The sequence below is a fragment of the Elaeis guineensis genome, chromosome 6 (assembly GCF_000442705.2).
Source record: "Elaeis guineensis isolate ETL-2024a chromosome 6, EG11, whole genome shotgun sequence".
NCBI classification, from domain to species: domain Eukaryota; kingdom Viridiplantae; phylum Streptophyta; class Magnoliopsida; order Arecales; family Arecaceae; genus Elaeis; species Elaeis guineensis.
The window spans coordinates 118,536,085-118,551,028 of record NC_025998.2 but is presented as its reverse complement, the minus strand read 5'-3'; the positions used below and the strand labels follow the sequence as shown (position 1 = coordinate 118,551,028).

The 14,944-nt window shown below is 37.9% G+C and overlaps 1 protein-coding gene and 1 long non-coding RNA gene across 2 annotated transcripts; both read right to left on the bottom strand.

Annotated features, from left to right (window-relative positions):
• Window positions 1-284: 284 nt before the first annotated feature.
• Window positions 285-3,459, bottom strand: LOC105032036 (uncharacterized). Its single transcript, XR_829721.4, has 2 exons — window positions 3,320-3,459; window positions 285-605 (listed from the first exon to the last, which is right to left on the bottom strand). It is a non-coding gene; the product is annotated as an uncharacterized lncRNA (long non-coding RNA).
• An 8,812-nt stretch (window positions 3,460-12,271) lies between these two features.
• LOC105032043 (oxygen-evolving enhancer protein 2, chloroplastic) lies at window positions 12,272-14,276 on the bottom strand. Its single transcript, XM_019846147.3, has 4 exons — window positions 13,972-14,276; window positions 13,506-13,738; window positions 12,856-12,906; window positions 12,272-12,729 (listed from the first exon to the last, which is right to left on the bottom strand). The coding sequence occupies exons 1-4, from the start codon at window positions 14,204-14,206 to the stop codon at window positions 12,469-12,471; spliced, it is 780 nt and encodes a 259-aa protein (XP_019701706.1). The 5' UTR covers window positions 14,207-14,276; the 3' UTR covers window positions 12,272-12,468.
• Window positions 14,277-14,944: the final 668 nt, after the last annotated feature.

Here is a 14,944-nt window from a genome sequence, read left to right as displayed (position 1 = left end):
CAACGGACATGACCACCATCGCTTTCCCACCATCCTACAGGAATACACTGATCTTCATCACCACCATCGCTTTCCCCAAGAGTAGCAAGCTAACAAGCGACTAAAATCCACATTTAGAAAATTCGCAGCAGTAGATATGGAAACATAAATCTCAGACACTACATGAGGAATGAAACCAAGAAAATAATCCATACAACCCGGGTGCAACCATCAAAAACATATCCATCTATCTTACTTTCTCAACCAAGCCATGCAAAATATAAATTGGACCTCCCCACTAAATATACGCATCATAATAGAGACAGTTTTAAAGTATTAGCTCCAAACAAAAAGGTATCTTACTCAGTCAAAACCAAACACAAGGTTTTCTTGCTAGACAAATCAGATGCATTACTACCTAAAGTGGCAAAACAAGCACTTGGAAAGACGAATGACAAGGGTTTTTTCCCCAGGAACACCATTCCCACACGAACATGCTCCCAATACCACATCCAATGAAGAGAGGTGGATCCATAGAGATTGTCCTTGCATTTGCCCATCTACTTCGACCTCTGCCTCATCTTTCGGCGCTTCCTCTTGAGCCTCCTCATGCGCTTCTTCTTCCACTGAAAAAAGCAGATGAATCAAGATTAAGTTTTACAAATGACTTGATGAGACATAAGCTACTGTCAAGAAATCATGGAAATGGAAACAGAGCTGCAGTAGCAAAGGATTCTTAGAAACACAGAAAAAAATAACAGATGGAGCAGAAAAATAAAAACTGTCAATCTGCTAGCTGCATGTTGACTTTCATACTACTTGCATTACAGAATCCCCACAAATTCCATAAGGTTATTTATCTATTTTTTGAATAACATAAACATCACATAATGATTCATTTATATTAAAAGACCACCAAAATTTTTCAACAGTCAGTTTCCCAAATACCTCAGACATATCTGAGTTTATTTTGATATTATTCTAGAAAATGGATAAGCGATAGCAAAAACAGATCCTACAGTATCTTTAACAGTTAATTATAAACAAAGTCCTGTTCCACCACAATAGTTGCACCTTAAATGCTTGCACTATAATTATCTATCAGGTCATTATCCACCAAAGGTTTCATCAATCACTGAATTCTGAGCTCAATATCTAACAATATATCATCTGTAAATAGCACATGTAATAGCATCTCTTACATAATGACAATACTAAATACAGAGTACGAAAGCAGAAACAAAGAACTACTTGATAAACCCCCATCAGAAGTGAAATCCAAGTCATTGAAACAATCATCAATGCTCAGCAACAAACAATTTTAAAATAATACCCACATGCGTTCCCCTTTCTTTTGGTAGTAGTACATACATCTTCCTTGGTGTCCTCCAACATAAACACTAGCACCACCTCATCATACGTTCAAGCATGATAAAACAACAAACTGAGATCCTCCATATTACTCAAAATTCTTGCTGATGCACCTTAACAGACAGTTACCATGCTAATTGGTGTTATTTTGAATATCCATCATTTTGTAATTGAGTCAGCAAACAAAACCATTTTGCATCTGTCTCTGGCCTACTTTTTTCAGTTCTAAATCTCAACATGCTGATCTCCACAAGTTAATCAACAATCCAGACTTTGTGCTTACCTTTCAGTAAGGTTTCAAAGAATCCTCTAAATTATTAATCCATATTCATATTCACCAGACCTAAGTGTGTTTCCTGTTAAGTATATTGCTATATCACTTAAGACAAGTCCTTAATACAATCGGTTAACATTGCTCTCACATACACCGCAAAGTCAATGCATCCTCTCAAAGTGTCATCTCAAATCTTACCATTCTAATTTACAAATATTCATAATTATAATCTCCCCTAAACCCCACCACTTGACACAGGAACCATATATCCTTTCCAGTAATGCACCTGATTTACTCAACTATTTTTCTTTCCCCACACCTCATCACTCTGTATTTTCTCTAATCGGTTTGCATCTAAAGCCACAACTTATGTCATCACAAGTCACCTACCCTCATACTAATAGTTCCAATATACTTTTTTCTTCTCAGCTCATTCCCCCTTAAAGGCCCTATTGGAACGAATGGGCTGAAAATCCTATTAGATTCATGAATTGAACCAATAAAATCCGTTAGATAATAGGCTTATAGTCTGGGCTAGGCTGATTGGTTTTGGAGTAGGTTGGTCCAAATCGCATAGATAAAGAGGGGGGGGGGGGGACTGCCCCTCCTATGGGATTCAAGCCAGCCCACTCCAAAACCAATTCTAGATAGTTATAGAGATAGGCCCAGCCCAACCTATAAGCTTATTATCTAACTAATTTTATTGACCCAATCCACAAACCCTAAAGAATATTCAGCCCATTCATCCAAACTTGACACTATGTTATTTGTTCCCCACCATGTCTTAAAATTCTAACCAAAATCGATGCAACCTAGTTTCTTTTTCTTTGATCCTTATTGCTTAAATACGTAATTGCAACCTAGAAATCATTCTAGCAAACAATCCAAGACTATTTTACCCGCAGCATATTTGGTGAAATCCTTGTAATTCAACTCTTCCATTCAATTGTCTACCTTAAAAATAGAATCTCCTCTACAACTTCCCCTATTCTATCTGCAGCACATTCATACAAACATATATTGTTTTCTGTCTCCAGATATAAACCTACAACCCGACAAAGTCCAACAAAAATAAAGATAAAATTCCATGCAAAGGATTTTATCCATGCATGTACCATCTCTTCGAGTACTGCAACCATACAATAATCATATATTTGACAAATTCCATACTAAAGAATTTGTTTGGAAAAAAAAAAATCAGGTTCCAGCTTCAAAAACAAAGAAGAAACGATATTCCAATACAACAACGTTTACAGGAAAAATAAAATGATAAAAACGCGATATCCCCACCTATCCAGTATTATGGAATAAGAACCATTGTATAGCGACAGAAACAAATGAATCTCATCATTGGCATCAAAATTCGCGGCGATCTCCCAGAAGATCGAGCAATCAAAACCCTAACCCACGAATCCAATCACGCACGACTCCTCTTGATTCCAAGAAACAGAGACATATGAAAAAACTAAATCGATCGGGAGATCCATAGCCTAAACAATCATATTACCCCCACTCGATCACACGTAGATCATCAAGAAAGTCCCTATTAAATCCGCAATTCCCCAACAATAGTAGATTAAATCCCAATAGTTAAGTTCCACGATCAAAAATTCAAATCAATTACGATCAAACCAGAAAAAAGAAAAATAAACGCAAAGAACAAGATCTGAATAGAAACCAAGGAGATTTTCTTACCTTCGCCCTCATCGTCTCAGCAGTTTCGACCTCTCAGACCCACGCTCTGATCTCACTTCGCGGCCGGGCGGCTTCCAGTTTTGGGGAGAAAGGAACGGGCTTCGCTTCGTGGATATTTATAGAGCTAGGGTTTACAGGATTCGAGAGTGAGGGTTTTCTTTTCTGATATGAACGGACGTGATTTGATCTCGATCTGATGTTGGATACTGGCGACCGGAAGATCCTGGCCACCCGTTTGGTGTAACGTTATCACAATGGGAACTAAAGGTCCACCACGTTGTCTGCATGTCAAAATTACAGGCCAAGGCACTCTCTAATCACATGATATAACTAGCATCTTAGTCTTTATTATCTCACAACATATACATCGATATTTTTCAATAGATCAACCAATATGATATGAAAATTATAGATCAACCAATACATCTCATCAATGTTTATAATGAAAGAACAAGAACAACAAAAAATCATGTTCTTTCTGGTTTGTTTTAGTCCTATTATTTCTGAAGAGAATCAATGTTTTAACGCTTGCACCTCTAGCTCTATTCAAAGATAAGTCTTTTGACCATTGATAGTCATTAATCCAGACAATTCATACCAAACATTACAATGAGCAATAGAGTCCGAGGTGGATCACATTTACGATAGGTAACTTTCAATCCAACTCCTAAACAAAAGGCTTTGACTGCTCCTACATATTTATGACTCAAAAAAATTCATTTTACCAGAAAAAGTTGAAGCTTAGGGAAATAGTTTCAAAGAGCACCATACTTGGAGCTGCCAATTTCTTTTAAAAAAAATGTTATAAACATATAAATGATAGCTACAATACCAAGATGCCTAATACAGTTCATTCAATTGCATTGTGTCCAAGATTTGAAGATCAATTGAATTTACTATTATGCCCTTCATAGCATGGATTCCAATGAGGCTTTTGGGCCGGATGGGTTCTAGCCTTTCTTTTTTAAATATTGTTGGCATATCATCAAATGTGATATTCTTTAAGCCATACGTCACTTTTTTGATATAGCTACATTGCCTCTAGAGGTCAAGCAAACCTCCATTACATTGATCCCTAAATCTAAAAACCTGGAATATATCAATGATTATCGATCTATCAGCCTTTGCAACACATTCTATAAACTCATTGCCAAAATCTTTGTTCATCGGCTTAAATCGATTCTATCATCTATCATCTCCCATGAACAAGGTGCCTTTCTCTCTGGTAGATCTATTATGGATCAGATTCTTTTTAATTAGAAGTTGATGCATTCTGTTTCAAGACCTTCATTCTCACGAAGTTTGATGGTGATTAAACTTGATGTGGAAAAGGCTTATGACCGAGTATCGTGAGAGTTTTTCTTTGCTTTGCTAAGGCAATTTGATTTTCATAGTAAATTTATAGCTTATGTGCAACAGTGTGTTCCACAATCTTCTTTTGTCTTACTTATTAATAGCTCTCTCATATCATGGTTTTTGCCAACTAGGGGCCTTCGCCAAGGGTGCTCACTATTTCCATTGTTGGGATGGATTCCTCACGAGTGTTGAATACAAATCTCCCATCCAAGATCACTAATACAAATGATGATGTGGATAACACAACAGAAAAAAAGATAAAAAATAGGATATAATCAAATACACGGATCAATCCAAGTGCTACCTCCACAGGATATGCAAACTTTACTATGAAAGAAAATAAATACAAGATGAGATCACATACTTAACTCTCATAAACTTTTCTTTTTCAATAAGAAGTACTCATCCCTTACAATACTCTCAAAGAATCCCAAGAAGAACTCTCTGATTGCTCTTTGTACTGCATAGCTGCTATATTTTTCTCTTAGCTCATGTACCCTTTTTTTATAGGACCTCAAAACTACTCTAGATCGAAATTAGAGTTATATCAGGACTCAAGAAACCTCTGCAAGCTCCCAAGCCATCCGATCATGCCTACAAGCTTTTTGACCCTCAGATCGCACAAAAATACCTTTGGACTGTGCGTGGACCATGCCTTATGTGAATTGTGGCCTATTCACGTGTGCCGCATGTCACGCCCTTGTCCGCACGCGCATGAGCCATGTGAAAATGTGTTTGGACTGTGACAGTCCATGGAGAGTGTGTGGACTACGTCTCCTTCTGCGGTCCATGGTGGACCACATCATGGACTGTGTGGGCATGTGCCTAGACCATGCACCCGCACATGTCCTGGGCCACACGCACCTACATGCTGGCGTTGGCCCAACGTGCAGCAAGCCCTGCCTGAGCCGCATGCACTACAGGCCACATGTGCTGTAGCGGGCCTGGGCACCCGCAGGTTGGGTCTGTGGGCCATGCGCTACGGGCCTTTGCATCTGCCAGTGTTGTCCGTCTTGGGCTTGCATCCATAGGCTTCTCCGCATCTGGACTTCGTTGCAATGGGTCAAATTCGATGTGCCAAAAATCTAATATCTATATATATTTATTCTCTGTTTTGAGGTGTTTTTTCTTTTTTTCACCATTGCGGTTCATTAATAACCGATTCAAGTTTATCGACCTAGTCCTAGAGGCCCAGTTATATCTCATCTATTTTTTGTCGATGACTGTTTACTCATTTGTAGGGCTACGGTCACAGATACTATTGTTTTATTCTCTATTATAGATACTTACTGTTCTCTTTCAAGGGCAAACTATTAATTTTCAAAAATCTCATGTCAACTTTAGTCCTAAAATATCTTCAGCTTTGAAGAGACAGATCATATCCTTATTACAAATAAATGAGAAAAGGGATGGTTGGAAGTATCTTGGCATGCTATTATTTGAAGGCGAGCTTCACACATCTGATTTTAAATTTATTAAGGAAAAGTGCTTGCTCGGATTGCCACCTGAAAATAGAAAGCTCTTGCATTAGCAGGAAGAGCAACCCTCCTCCAGTCTGTATTAACTTCAATTCCTATTTACTCTCTTTCGACGGTCCCCGTGCCCATTACCTTTCTATCTAAGCTGGAAAAAGAATTCAAAGCTTTCTTATGGGCCATGATCGGGGGAAAAATGCTTTGCATCCCATTGCTTGGTCCACTATTTGCTCACGTAAACCTCATGGAGGACTTGGTATTGTGGATTAAAAAACAAAGAGGGAAGCTTGTCTTTCTTAACTTGCTGTCTGGATTATCCTGAATCCTAACTCTCTATGGGCCCAAACTATTTTGGGAAAATATCATTTCAAAGGTAGATGGAGTGATTATCAGAAGCCCCAAAATTGTTCCGCCATATGGTCTAAAAAATTTGTAAATTTGGATGAATGGTTCAATCCAAATTTATTTGGTCTGTTGGTAATAGAGCTTCTATTGATTTTCTTGATGACCCTTCGATATCTTCGACTCCTATTAGTCGGTAGCTAACCATAAATAATGTTAATAGCATTGATAGGTCCTTGACTGTAAAGAATTTTATAACCCAGGATCGGAAATGAGATTTAGCTAAACTTTTCAATTTGTTCTCTGCTGAAATGATGACCAACATCACTTGCATACCTTTTCCAAGTGAGGATTGGGCTGATCAGCTCTTTTGGAGGTCTTATGAACATCATAAAGTGTCCACAGTTGACATGTATCCTCTTTTGCATCCTACAGAAGTAATAAACTTTTTTGTGAATTATACTTGAATTTGGAAGCTTAAAGTGCCTAAAAGAGTTATGCTCTTCTGGTGGAGGCTATTATGGGATCATTTACCATGCAAGCAATTTCTTTACTCATGGGGTATCTTATCCCAACATCTAATTTTTTGTGACCTTTGCAACAATGTGTTTGAAGATGCTCATCATATCATTATTTTCTGTCCCCATGCCCCACAATGCTGGATGTTGCTGCGTTATATTAGTAGACTAGGTTTTATTCCTTCATCTTTGCCGGATCTAGTACTTTTTCTAACTTCAAACTAGATAGAGAATGAAAGGAAAGCCCAGTTTGCCTCTGTTGCTTACCTTCTTTGGATGGCTCATAATGAAAGGCTCTTCCAACAGATCCATACTCCTCCCCATCATGTGATTAGAAAGGCTTGGACTGATATTTTGTTGTTATCCCAATCTGCATCTAATATAACTCTTTTATAGTGCTGGGGTGGCTATTCCTCTCATCTGCTAACTATCAATCATCCTATGGTGCCTTGGTAATCCCCTCCCATTGGAGTTCTCATAATTAACTTGATGCATCGGTTGAAGGTTCTAAAGCTGCTGCTGGCTATGTTACTAGAGACTCCTTGGGTTCTTTTCTTAGAGCAGGTAGTAAGCTTCTACATTCTCTTATGATGCCTTATGCTGAATTGATTGCAGCATGGCTTGGGTATGATATGGCACGAGCTGAATTTCAAATGCAAAATATACATATTCAAGATGATTCTACCACTATTGTTATGGATTAATTCTGTAAATGGTGGCACTCAAGATAATTTTCTATCCTAACAAAAATTTAATATGGGCTGAGACGTTCTTCAAATTGCAGTGTCTCTTATATACCGCAAGAGGATAATCGTACCGCTGATTATGTGACATGGATAGCTATGGAAGGATACTTTGACCTATATTCGCATAATCAGCTATCTTCGCAGCTGTATGGGATAATACAGATAGATAAATGGAGAGTATAATATTTTCATGGCTTCTAATGTTCTTGTGTTATTTATCATATTTTTTTTATGCCTTGCACTGCAATTGAATGCTCATGTTCTTATGTGCATGATACCTTCACACAAGCACAGAGGATAATTAATCATTGGGAAAAACTATGCAAACACACTTGTTATATTATTTTCTTGACACCACTGTGCTATTCATGTCTATCATGTTACTTAATGTGTTGCTACATTATTACACACTTGTTGATCCAGCCATCTGCAGCCTGTTGTTATCTCAAAAATTTTTAATTCTCAAATTGACAGGTTTTATAGTGATTAACAGGGGACTTTTTAGTATCAAAGTCCAGTAAGGATATGCAGTGCCAAACAGCTTCAAACTTATTGTTCAGCCCTTAAGTTTGCATTGTGAAACAGCATTGGAGCATTAATGGTTCAATATTGAGCTGCATCTTACATCACATGGGTGTTTCATCAATATCTGTGGGAAAATACACAGCTTCCAGCACATTGTATTAATTGTCTCCTACAGAATGTCTTCAATTCTCAACTTTATTTTCATCTTTGCCACTATTTTTGGGCCTGCTATATCTCTATTTGCAGCTGTTTTGATTGTACAGCTGGTTTATGATTTTGCCTCTTATGTTTTATTCTATGTTGTGTATCTTTTTCTGATAACTCAGCTTTTGTATTGTAAATATTGTCATCAGATATTTTGGATCTTCTGTTTTCCTATTGTATCACACTTGCAGGAGGTATTTGTAAATCTTACTTTACTAAGTCTACAATGAAGATGCTCATTTACCAAAAGAAAACTTAGAAATGGCCATATTTCTATCACTGTTGAAACCAGGGAAAGGCAACAGCTTCACCAACATTTTGGACAAACATAATCCATGCATGATTTTCTTTAATCTCAACAAACATCTTTAAAATTTCTAAGGATCAATTGACATCAGGATATCTTTCCATGTGCTTAATGATTTTCAACTAGATATAGGGTCATTACACATAATATATGTATGTATGTATGTATATATTTAGTTGGGCACTCCCTCTTTCATTATGTCAGTTAAACAAATATGTTCTCCATGTGCATGACCCAGAGCTCCGTGTATTTTCTGAAATCAGGTTGGCAAAGAGGAGTCCGAACCTCATTCATCATTGTTAGCGGCTGAGTTGTTGCTTTCATGCCATTGAATCTTGAGGCTTGTTATGCATAAAGGACTATGTAACTGTTGATGTATTTGATAATTGCAGCCAACATACTTTTGCTATAATCTATGAAGCAAATCAGGATTCATAGTTGCTTGATGCGGTGTATGCTAAGTTGCTAACATGGAGTATTTACTGAGGCTGACTTTAGGGCAAAAAACTTCTGTGGCAATCCAATTCGATATTCCTATTCTGGTGGTAGATGATTAAAATTGTAATAATGGTTAGGAGGTGAATTGGGGTAGTAAACCCTTTATAGGGAAGATTGGCATCAGGGAATTCAAGGAGTTTATCTCCTCTAATACTTTTCTTGACTTGGGATTTACTATTCACATGGTGCATCAATAGGTCTAGTCAGGCAATGGTATGGGAATATATTGATAGAGCACTCTATTAGAGGTTGGATTCAACATTTTCTACACTATCACGAGTGCATCATTTATCACACCTCTATTAAAATCATCGCCTCTTCTTATTGATAATGTTATTCTTTTAATTTTCACTTCGAAAAGGTTTGGCTCTTTTGTGCTCAATTTTCGGATATTGTGTAAGGTGTGTGAAATATGTCAATATGGGGTGATGCCATGTACCATGTAAAATAAAAATTTGAGCGCTCATGAAGCACAGGCCAAGGTGATGGAACTATAGTTCACCTTTGGTAGATGGAATTTAATCAAAGGGCCTTTTGGATGCTGATTTAAACTTTCTAAGAGCTGGTGTTTCTCATAATCACCCTCTACTTCATAAAGAAGAGATCTATTGATAGCAAAAATCTGAGGTTGATTGGTTGCACAATGGGGATAGCAATAATAAATTCTGCCACATATCTATAATGATAAAAAGGCACAAAAATTGCATCTACTTGCTAAAGGATGAGAATGGAGAAGTTATGGAAGACCTAGATACAATCAAGTGCAAGATTCTTCAGGTTTTAAAATGTTATAGGAATAATGATGATGATGTGAGATAAGAACCTTCGACCCCTCCCCCTGATAGGGTTGTAATTGTAGAGAAAATTAAGATGCTTCTGTAGTAGGTTTTGGATACTGAGGTGGAGGAGGCCTTATGATCTATGCTAAGGGATAAAGCACCGAGGGTTGACAGCTTTTTATCTTTTTCTTAGAGAGGTATCAAACCATCATTAAAAGAAAATCTGCTCAACTATTGAGCAGATTTTTTACCACCAAAAAAATGCCACATGCCTAGAAGATCTTCATTAAACTCTGCTACCCAAGAGGTCAAATGTGGTAGAGCCATCTCATTTTGGGCCCACGAGCTTGTGCACCACTTTCCACAAAATTGTGGCAAAAATCAATATTAATAGGATGCAACTAGTGTTAAAATTATTGATCAATCTTGAATAAGGAGCCTTCGTAAATGTTAGGAGTATTTCAGACAACATTCTTCTTGCTCAAATCATGAGTGACCTCATCAAGGTCTCCACTTAGTGCAGTCTTATGAATATAAAGTTGGATATGGAAAGGATCTATGACTGAGTTCAATGGGACTTCTTTTTCCACTCTCTAAGGTAGATGACGCTCTAGGATGGTTGGATTGGCTAGGTGTGTGGTTACATTTATGGTTTTATCATAAGGGTGCTCTCTTTTTTTGTACCTTTTTAATATACATGCTGATGCCTTGTTGCATATGTCGAGAATTGTTATCTCCAATTATATATTAATAGTTTATTAGCCTAACCTAGGACCCCCACAAATTTTACAGCTTTTGTTTGCAAATGATTGTATGTTAGTAGTTTGTGCTACTATAGCAAATGCTATAGTGTTGAATGAAATTATCGTAAGATATTACTTGATGTCCAGTTAGAGGGTCCATTTGTATAAATCTTCGTCGAACCTCAACCTAAAGGTTAATCTTAGTATGACGCTAAGAATGTATTGGCACATGACTATATCTTAGGGTATTGATCACTGGAAGGAGACCTAGTAAATCGGACTACAAAGGATTATCTCAAAGCATGCAAGGAAGATTGGAGGGATAGAAATGGAGAGCTCTATTTGTGATGGACAAGCTCATCCTGATCAAATCAATGTTGTGTACACTCCTTAGACCATCTAATGACTTGTTCTATCATCCCTAAAGTCGTCATCTTTAAATGGAGCAACTAATGCGGAATTTCTTATGGAACTCCAGAGATAAATCTAAATGTTTGCATCTCATTGACCAATCAAGGAAGAGGGCTTTGGGATATGCTCTTTAGTGGAAAAATTATTGGTTGGAATGGTTCTACCATGTGTATCTTGCACCATTCAATAATAAATCAGCACATTATCTATTATAAAAAAAAAAGGTGCATTGTTTCCCAAGTTTGATTGAAAATTTTAAATAAAAAAATGATTTTACTATTAATTATGATTAGCTAGCTGACGACTTTTATTGTTTTGAATGAAAAAAAATACACTTGCTTGGATGTGTGCTGATTTGTTATTGAATGGTTTAAGATACATATCGTATAACCATTCTAACTAATAATTTCTCCTTTAGTGGTAAGCCCGCATGCTTTATGGGCCAAACATGTAGTTAGATCTCTTCTGCAACTTGATGGGTTTTGATGCAAACTACTGAGGGCCAAGCACAATACTTGGGAGGTATCTTCTATCCCTATGGTTACATATAAGATTTCTTTCATCTAGAAGGCCGAATGGTCCTATACACCGGTAGTGATGGCAAGCATCAGATGGACCATTGGTAATGGTGGATCTATCAGTGTCTTAAATGATCCCTGGATTTCAGAGGTTCCCTTGACTCGAACCCCAACTATGATGGATAGTGAAGCCTTGGTGAACCTTAAGGTGAGAGACCATTTTATTGAGGGCAAGAGGAGGTGTAATGTAGCTCTGATAAATAGAGTTTTATTTTCAATAAGCTACGGACTTCTGATTCTTTTCCCTGTATATTATACTTATCCCATTGCTCAATACAAATATGTTGAAACTTTTTAAAATCTAGTACAATCGTTGCTGGATTTGGGGATGAGAAGATTGTTCATTCTAAGCTTGTGATAAATTGACTACTCCTTTCAGTTGCCTTCTTCCAAATCCTAGGCATAACTCCCAGCACCAAAGCTTTTCTATTGAAATTATAACATTTTATATATAGGGTACAAAATGGAGATGTTTCAAAGATATTTAAGATTAAAATGCTTGAGTGGCACCTGGAAATCCCATATATATATATATATATACACACACACATACACACACCGTCCTCTTATGATACAACTCACATAATATATATTCTGATCCTAAAGATGGTAGTTCTGATTGCTTTGAACTCATTTACAGCAAGAAATATCACATCACACCTCTTTCTTATGCAACGTTGAAGGAATTGGCTGCGCTCTCCACAAACTTCCTGGCACCCTTGAACCATCTCTTGTCACCAGCTTGTGCCTTGCAGATGTAGAGTTTACCATTTGAAACTGTTGCCATTATAAGCTGGTGCTTCCCACCCTCATCTCCATCAGCTGTCCTCGTTAAAACTGAGACATAGTAGTATTGTTTCCCACCTACCACCGGTGTGGAACTTTCCAATATGTTGGCTGTTGCTACGTCATCCCGGTCGAACCCACCCTATCAAGACAAATTGTTTAGTTTAATAGTGTTTCCTTGAATATTTTCTTAGTCTTATGCGAGTATCAAAAGATCCAAAACCAAGTATGGATAAAGACTAATAAATTAGGCATGGTTTTAGCATACCTCAGCATCCGTTTTGCCGGAGTAAGCTTGTTTCCCTAGCAAGTAATCAACCTGCACAGAAATGTATTGTAACTCAAATCCTCCAGCATTCTGTAATCAGAAATTTTGCTTTGCGAACTTAGGCTGCAGAGTTGCCAAAATCTTGCATCTAGTGTCTCAAGCAACTACATGCCTTTTTTTTGTTTTCCTTTCTTCCTTTCTATTTTTGAACATAGCAAGCAGTGTAGAAACCCCCATGGGCCACATGTTTAGGAAATTTGCTGATCATTGTTCCTTACCAACTGTGTCTATCGAGAAACCAACAAGTAAACTTTCTCCCCTGATTTTTGTTCTTGAAGTCAAATTTTTATGAGATCAATTGGAGGGTTATTTGCTTGACCACAGTGGATGTGGCAAGAAAGATCTTGAGATACGTCATCATGGTTCACCACTAACAAGCTAAGAAGCACTAATTTGGCATGAGGCACACATAACAACAGGATTATAACATATATATGATTCAGGATTTGTTGCAGTTCGATCCTCAAGATTTGTTGTAATTTGTTCTGTTGAGTATGGCCCGGCTAGGATTATCGGGCTTTAAAGCTCATATGATTGAAACTTTGCTACTATATTAAGAACTAAAATATATAGAAAGGAAATGTAAGTACTTGTGAGAGAAATTCCTCCGGGCTACCATAGTCAGTGATGGATTTCTTTGTTGTGGGGGTGACCATGACGGCCACGTTGCTGTTGGGATCAAAGTTGTCTTCAAACCTCAGCACCTGACCAGGGAACTCCACCTCTTTGCTTGGGTTCCACTTTGATGGTACCATCACCTTGAAACCATCGCCATTGATTGGCAAGAAGTCTGTGTTTGTCTTCGGCTTCCCAAAGATATTAGCTGCATCCAATAAACGATCTTAGGCATTTTGATTGATAGTGATTTCTTTCTGAATGTTTCTATCATGCTATATTATAAATATTTTCCTTTTCTGTTCAAATTCTTATGTAATTATACACATACTGATAGCTAGGACCACCACAGGCTCAAGTTAAGGGAACCAACAAATTTTCCTCGCATTGTGTTTATTGCCAGCGCTTTTGTTGCAGAGTGAGAGTTGAAGGAAAGACTACCTGCTTCCCCGTAGGCAGCATCGGCCGGCGAGACCTTTACACCGATGGCAGCAGAACCGACGAGCACCGTCAGAGCCAACCGACGGGAGATCACGGCGTCACGCTCGTCTTCTAGGCTTGCCTGCTTCTGGGCCCTGCAGACAAGCTGGGTAGGCCTGATGCTTGGCATGGGACGTGATGGAGTCCTTGGGGCGGAGGGTGCATGGTGGTGGAGGAAGCATGCAGTTGATGCCATCTCTCTCTCTCTCTCTCTCTCTCTCTCTCTCTCACCACTCTCTCTGAGTTCTTCCTCTCTTGTGGGCTTTTGGTAGGGGTTATTGTGCTGTCTTTTTTGTGATGAGTGGAGAGAAATCTGGATATGGGGTTGACGTGGAACTGGATCAAGAGAAGATGAGAGTTTTAGATTGGATAGGGTTTTCGAAGCTTTGATTGGTCCATGTAGCACCACATTGTTTTCAGATCTCCGTTTTAGTGTTTTTTTCTGTCACAGTGTTTTTCTCTGCAATTGCCTGTCCATGTGCTGCGGCTATACATGTATAACTGCTGTTATGTATGCAGTATATGTAACCCACCCAGGAAAAACAAAAATTATACCTGTCTAATGGATAATTTCTCATGCAAACCATGATTAACCTTTTCAAGAAAAAAAAAAAAAAGGTTAAAGATCATCTGCTATTGATAGGAGGATGTGGACGTAGATGATTAATTGAGCAGTAGATAGGGCCTGACTCACATCCCGAGTGAACTGAGCGATGATCATTAGCAGGTGATTGGTAGCTGATTACATTTAAATTTACAGTTCATAGTTGATTAAATTTCAAAAAGAAGGAAAAAAGGCTTGTTACCCAATTAGGAGTCAGATCAGCAGCTGGGCCAATGTTAAGACTTAGACAAAATTGGATGGATCAAATAACATTATTTTTTGTGTGCATGCATTAACAAGCACATCTAGAAAGTTTAATCTTATGCAAAA

Coding starts and splice junctions, on each gene's coding strand:
- LOC105032043 (XM_019846147.3), bottom strand. CDS start 14,206: ATGGCATCAACTGCATGCTTCCTCCACCACCATGCACCCTCCGCCCCA. Junction 12,907..13,505: donor CGGAGGAATTTCTCTCACAA/GTACTTACATTT, acceptor ATTTCTGTGCAG/GTTGATTACTTGCTAGGGAA. Junction 12,730..12,855: donor CCGGCAAAACGGATGCTGAG/GTATGCTAAAAC, acceptor TTGTCTTGATAG/GGTGGGTTCGACCGGGATGA.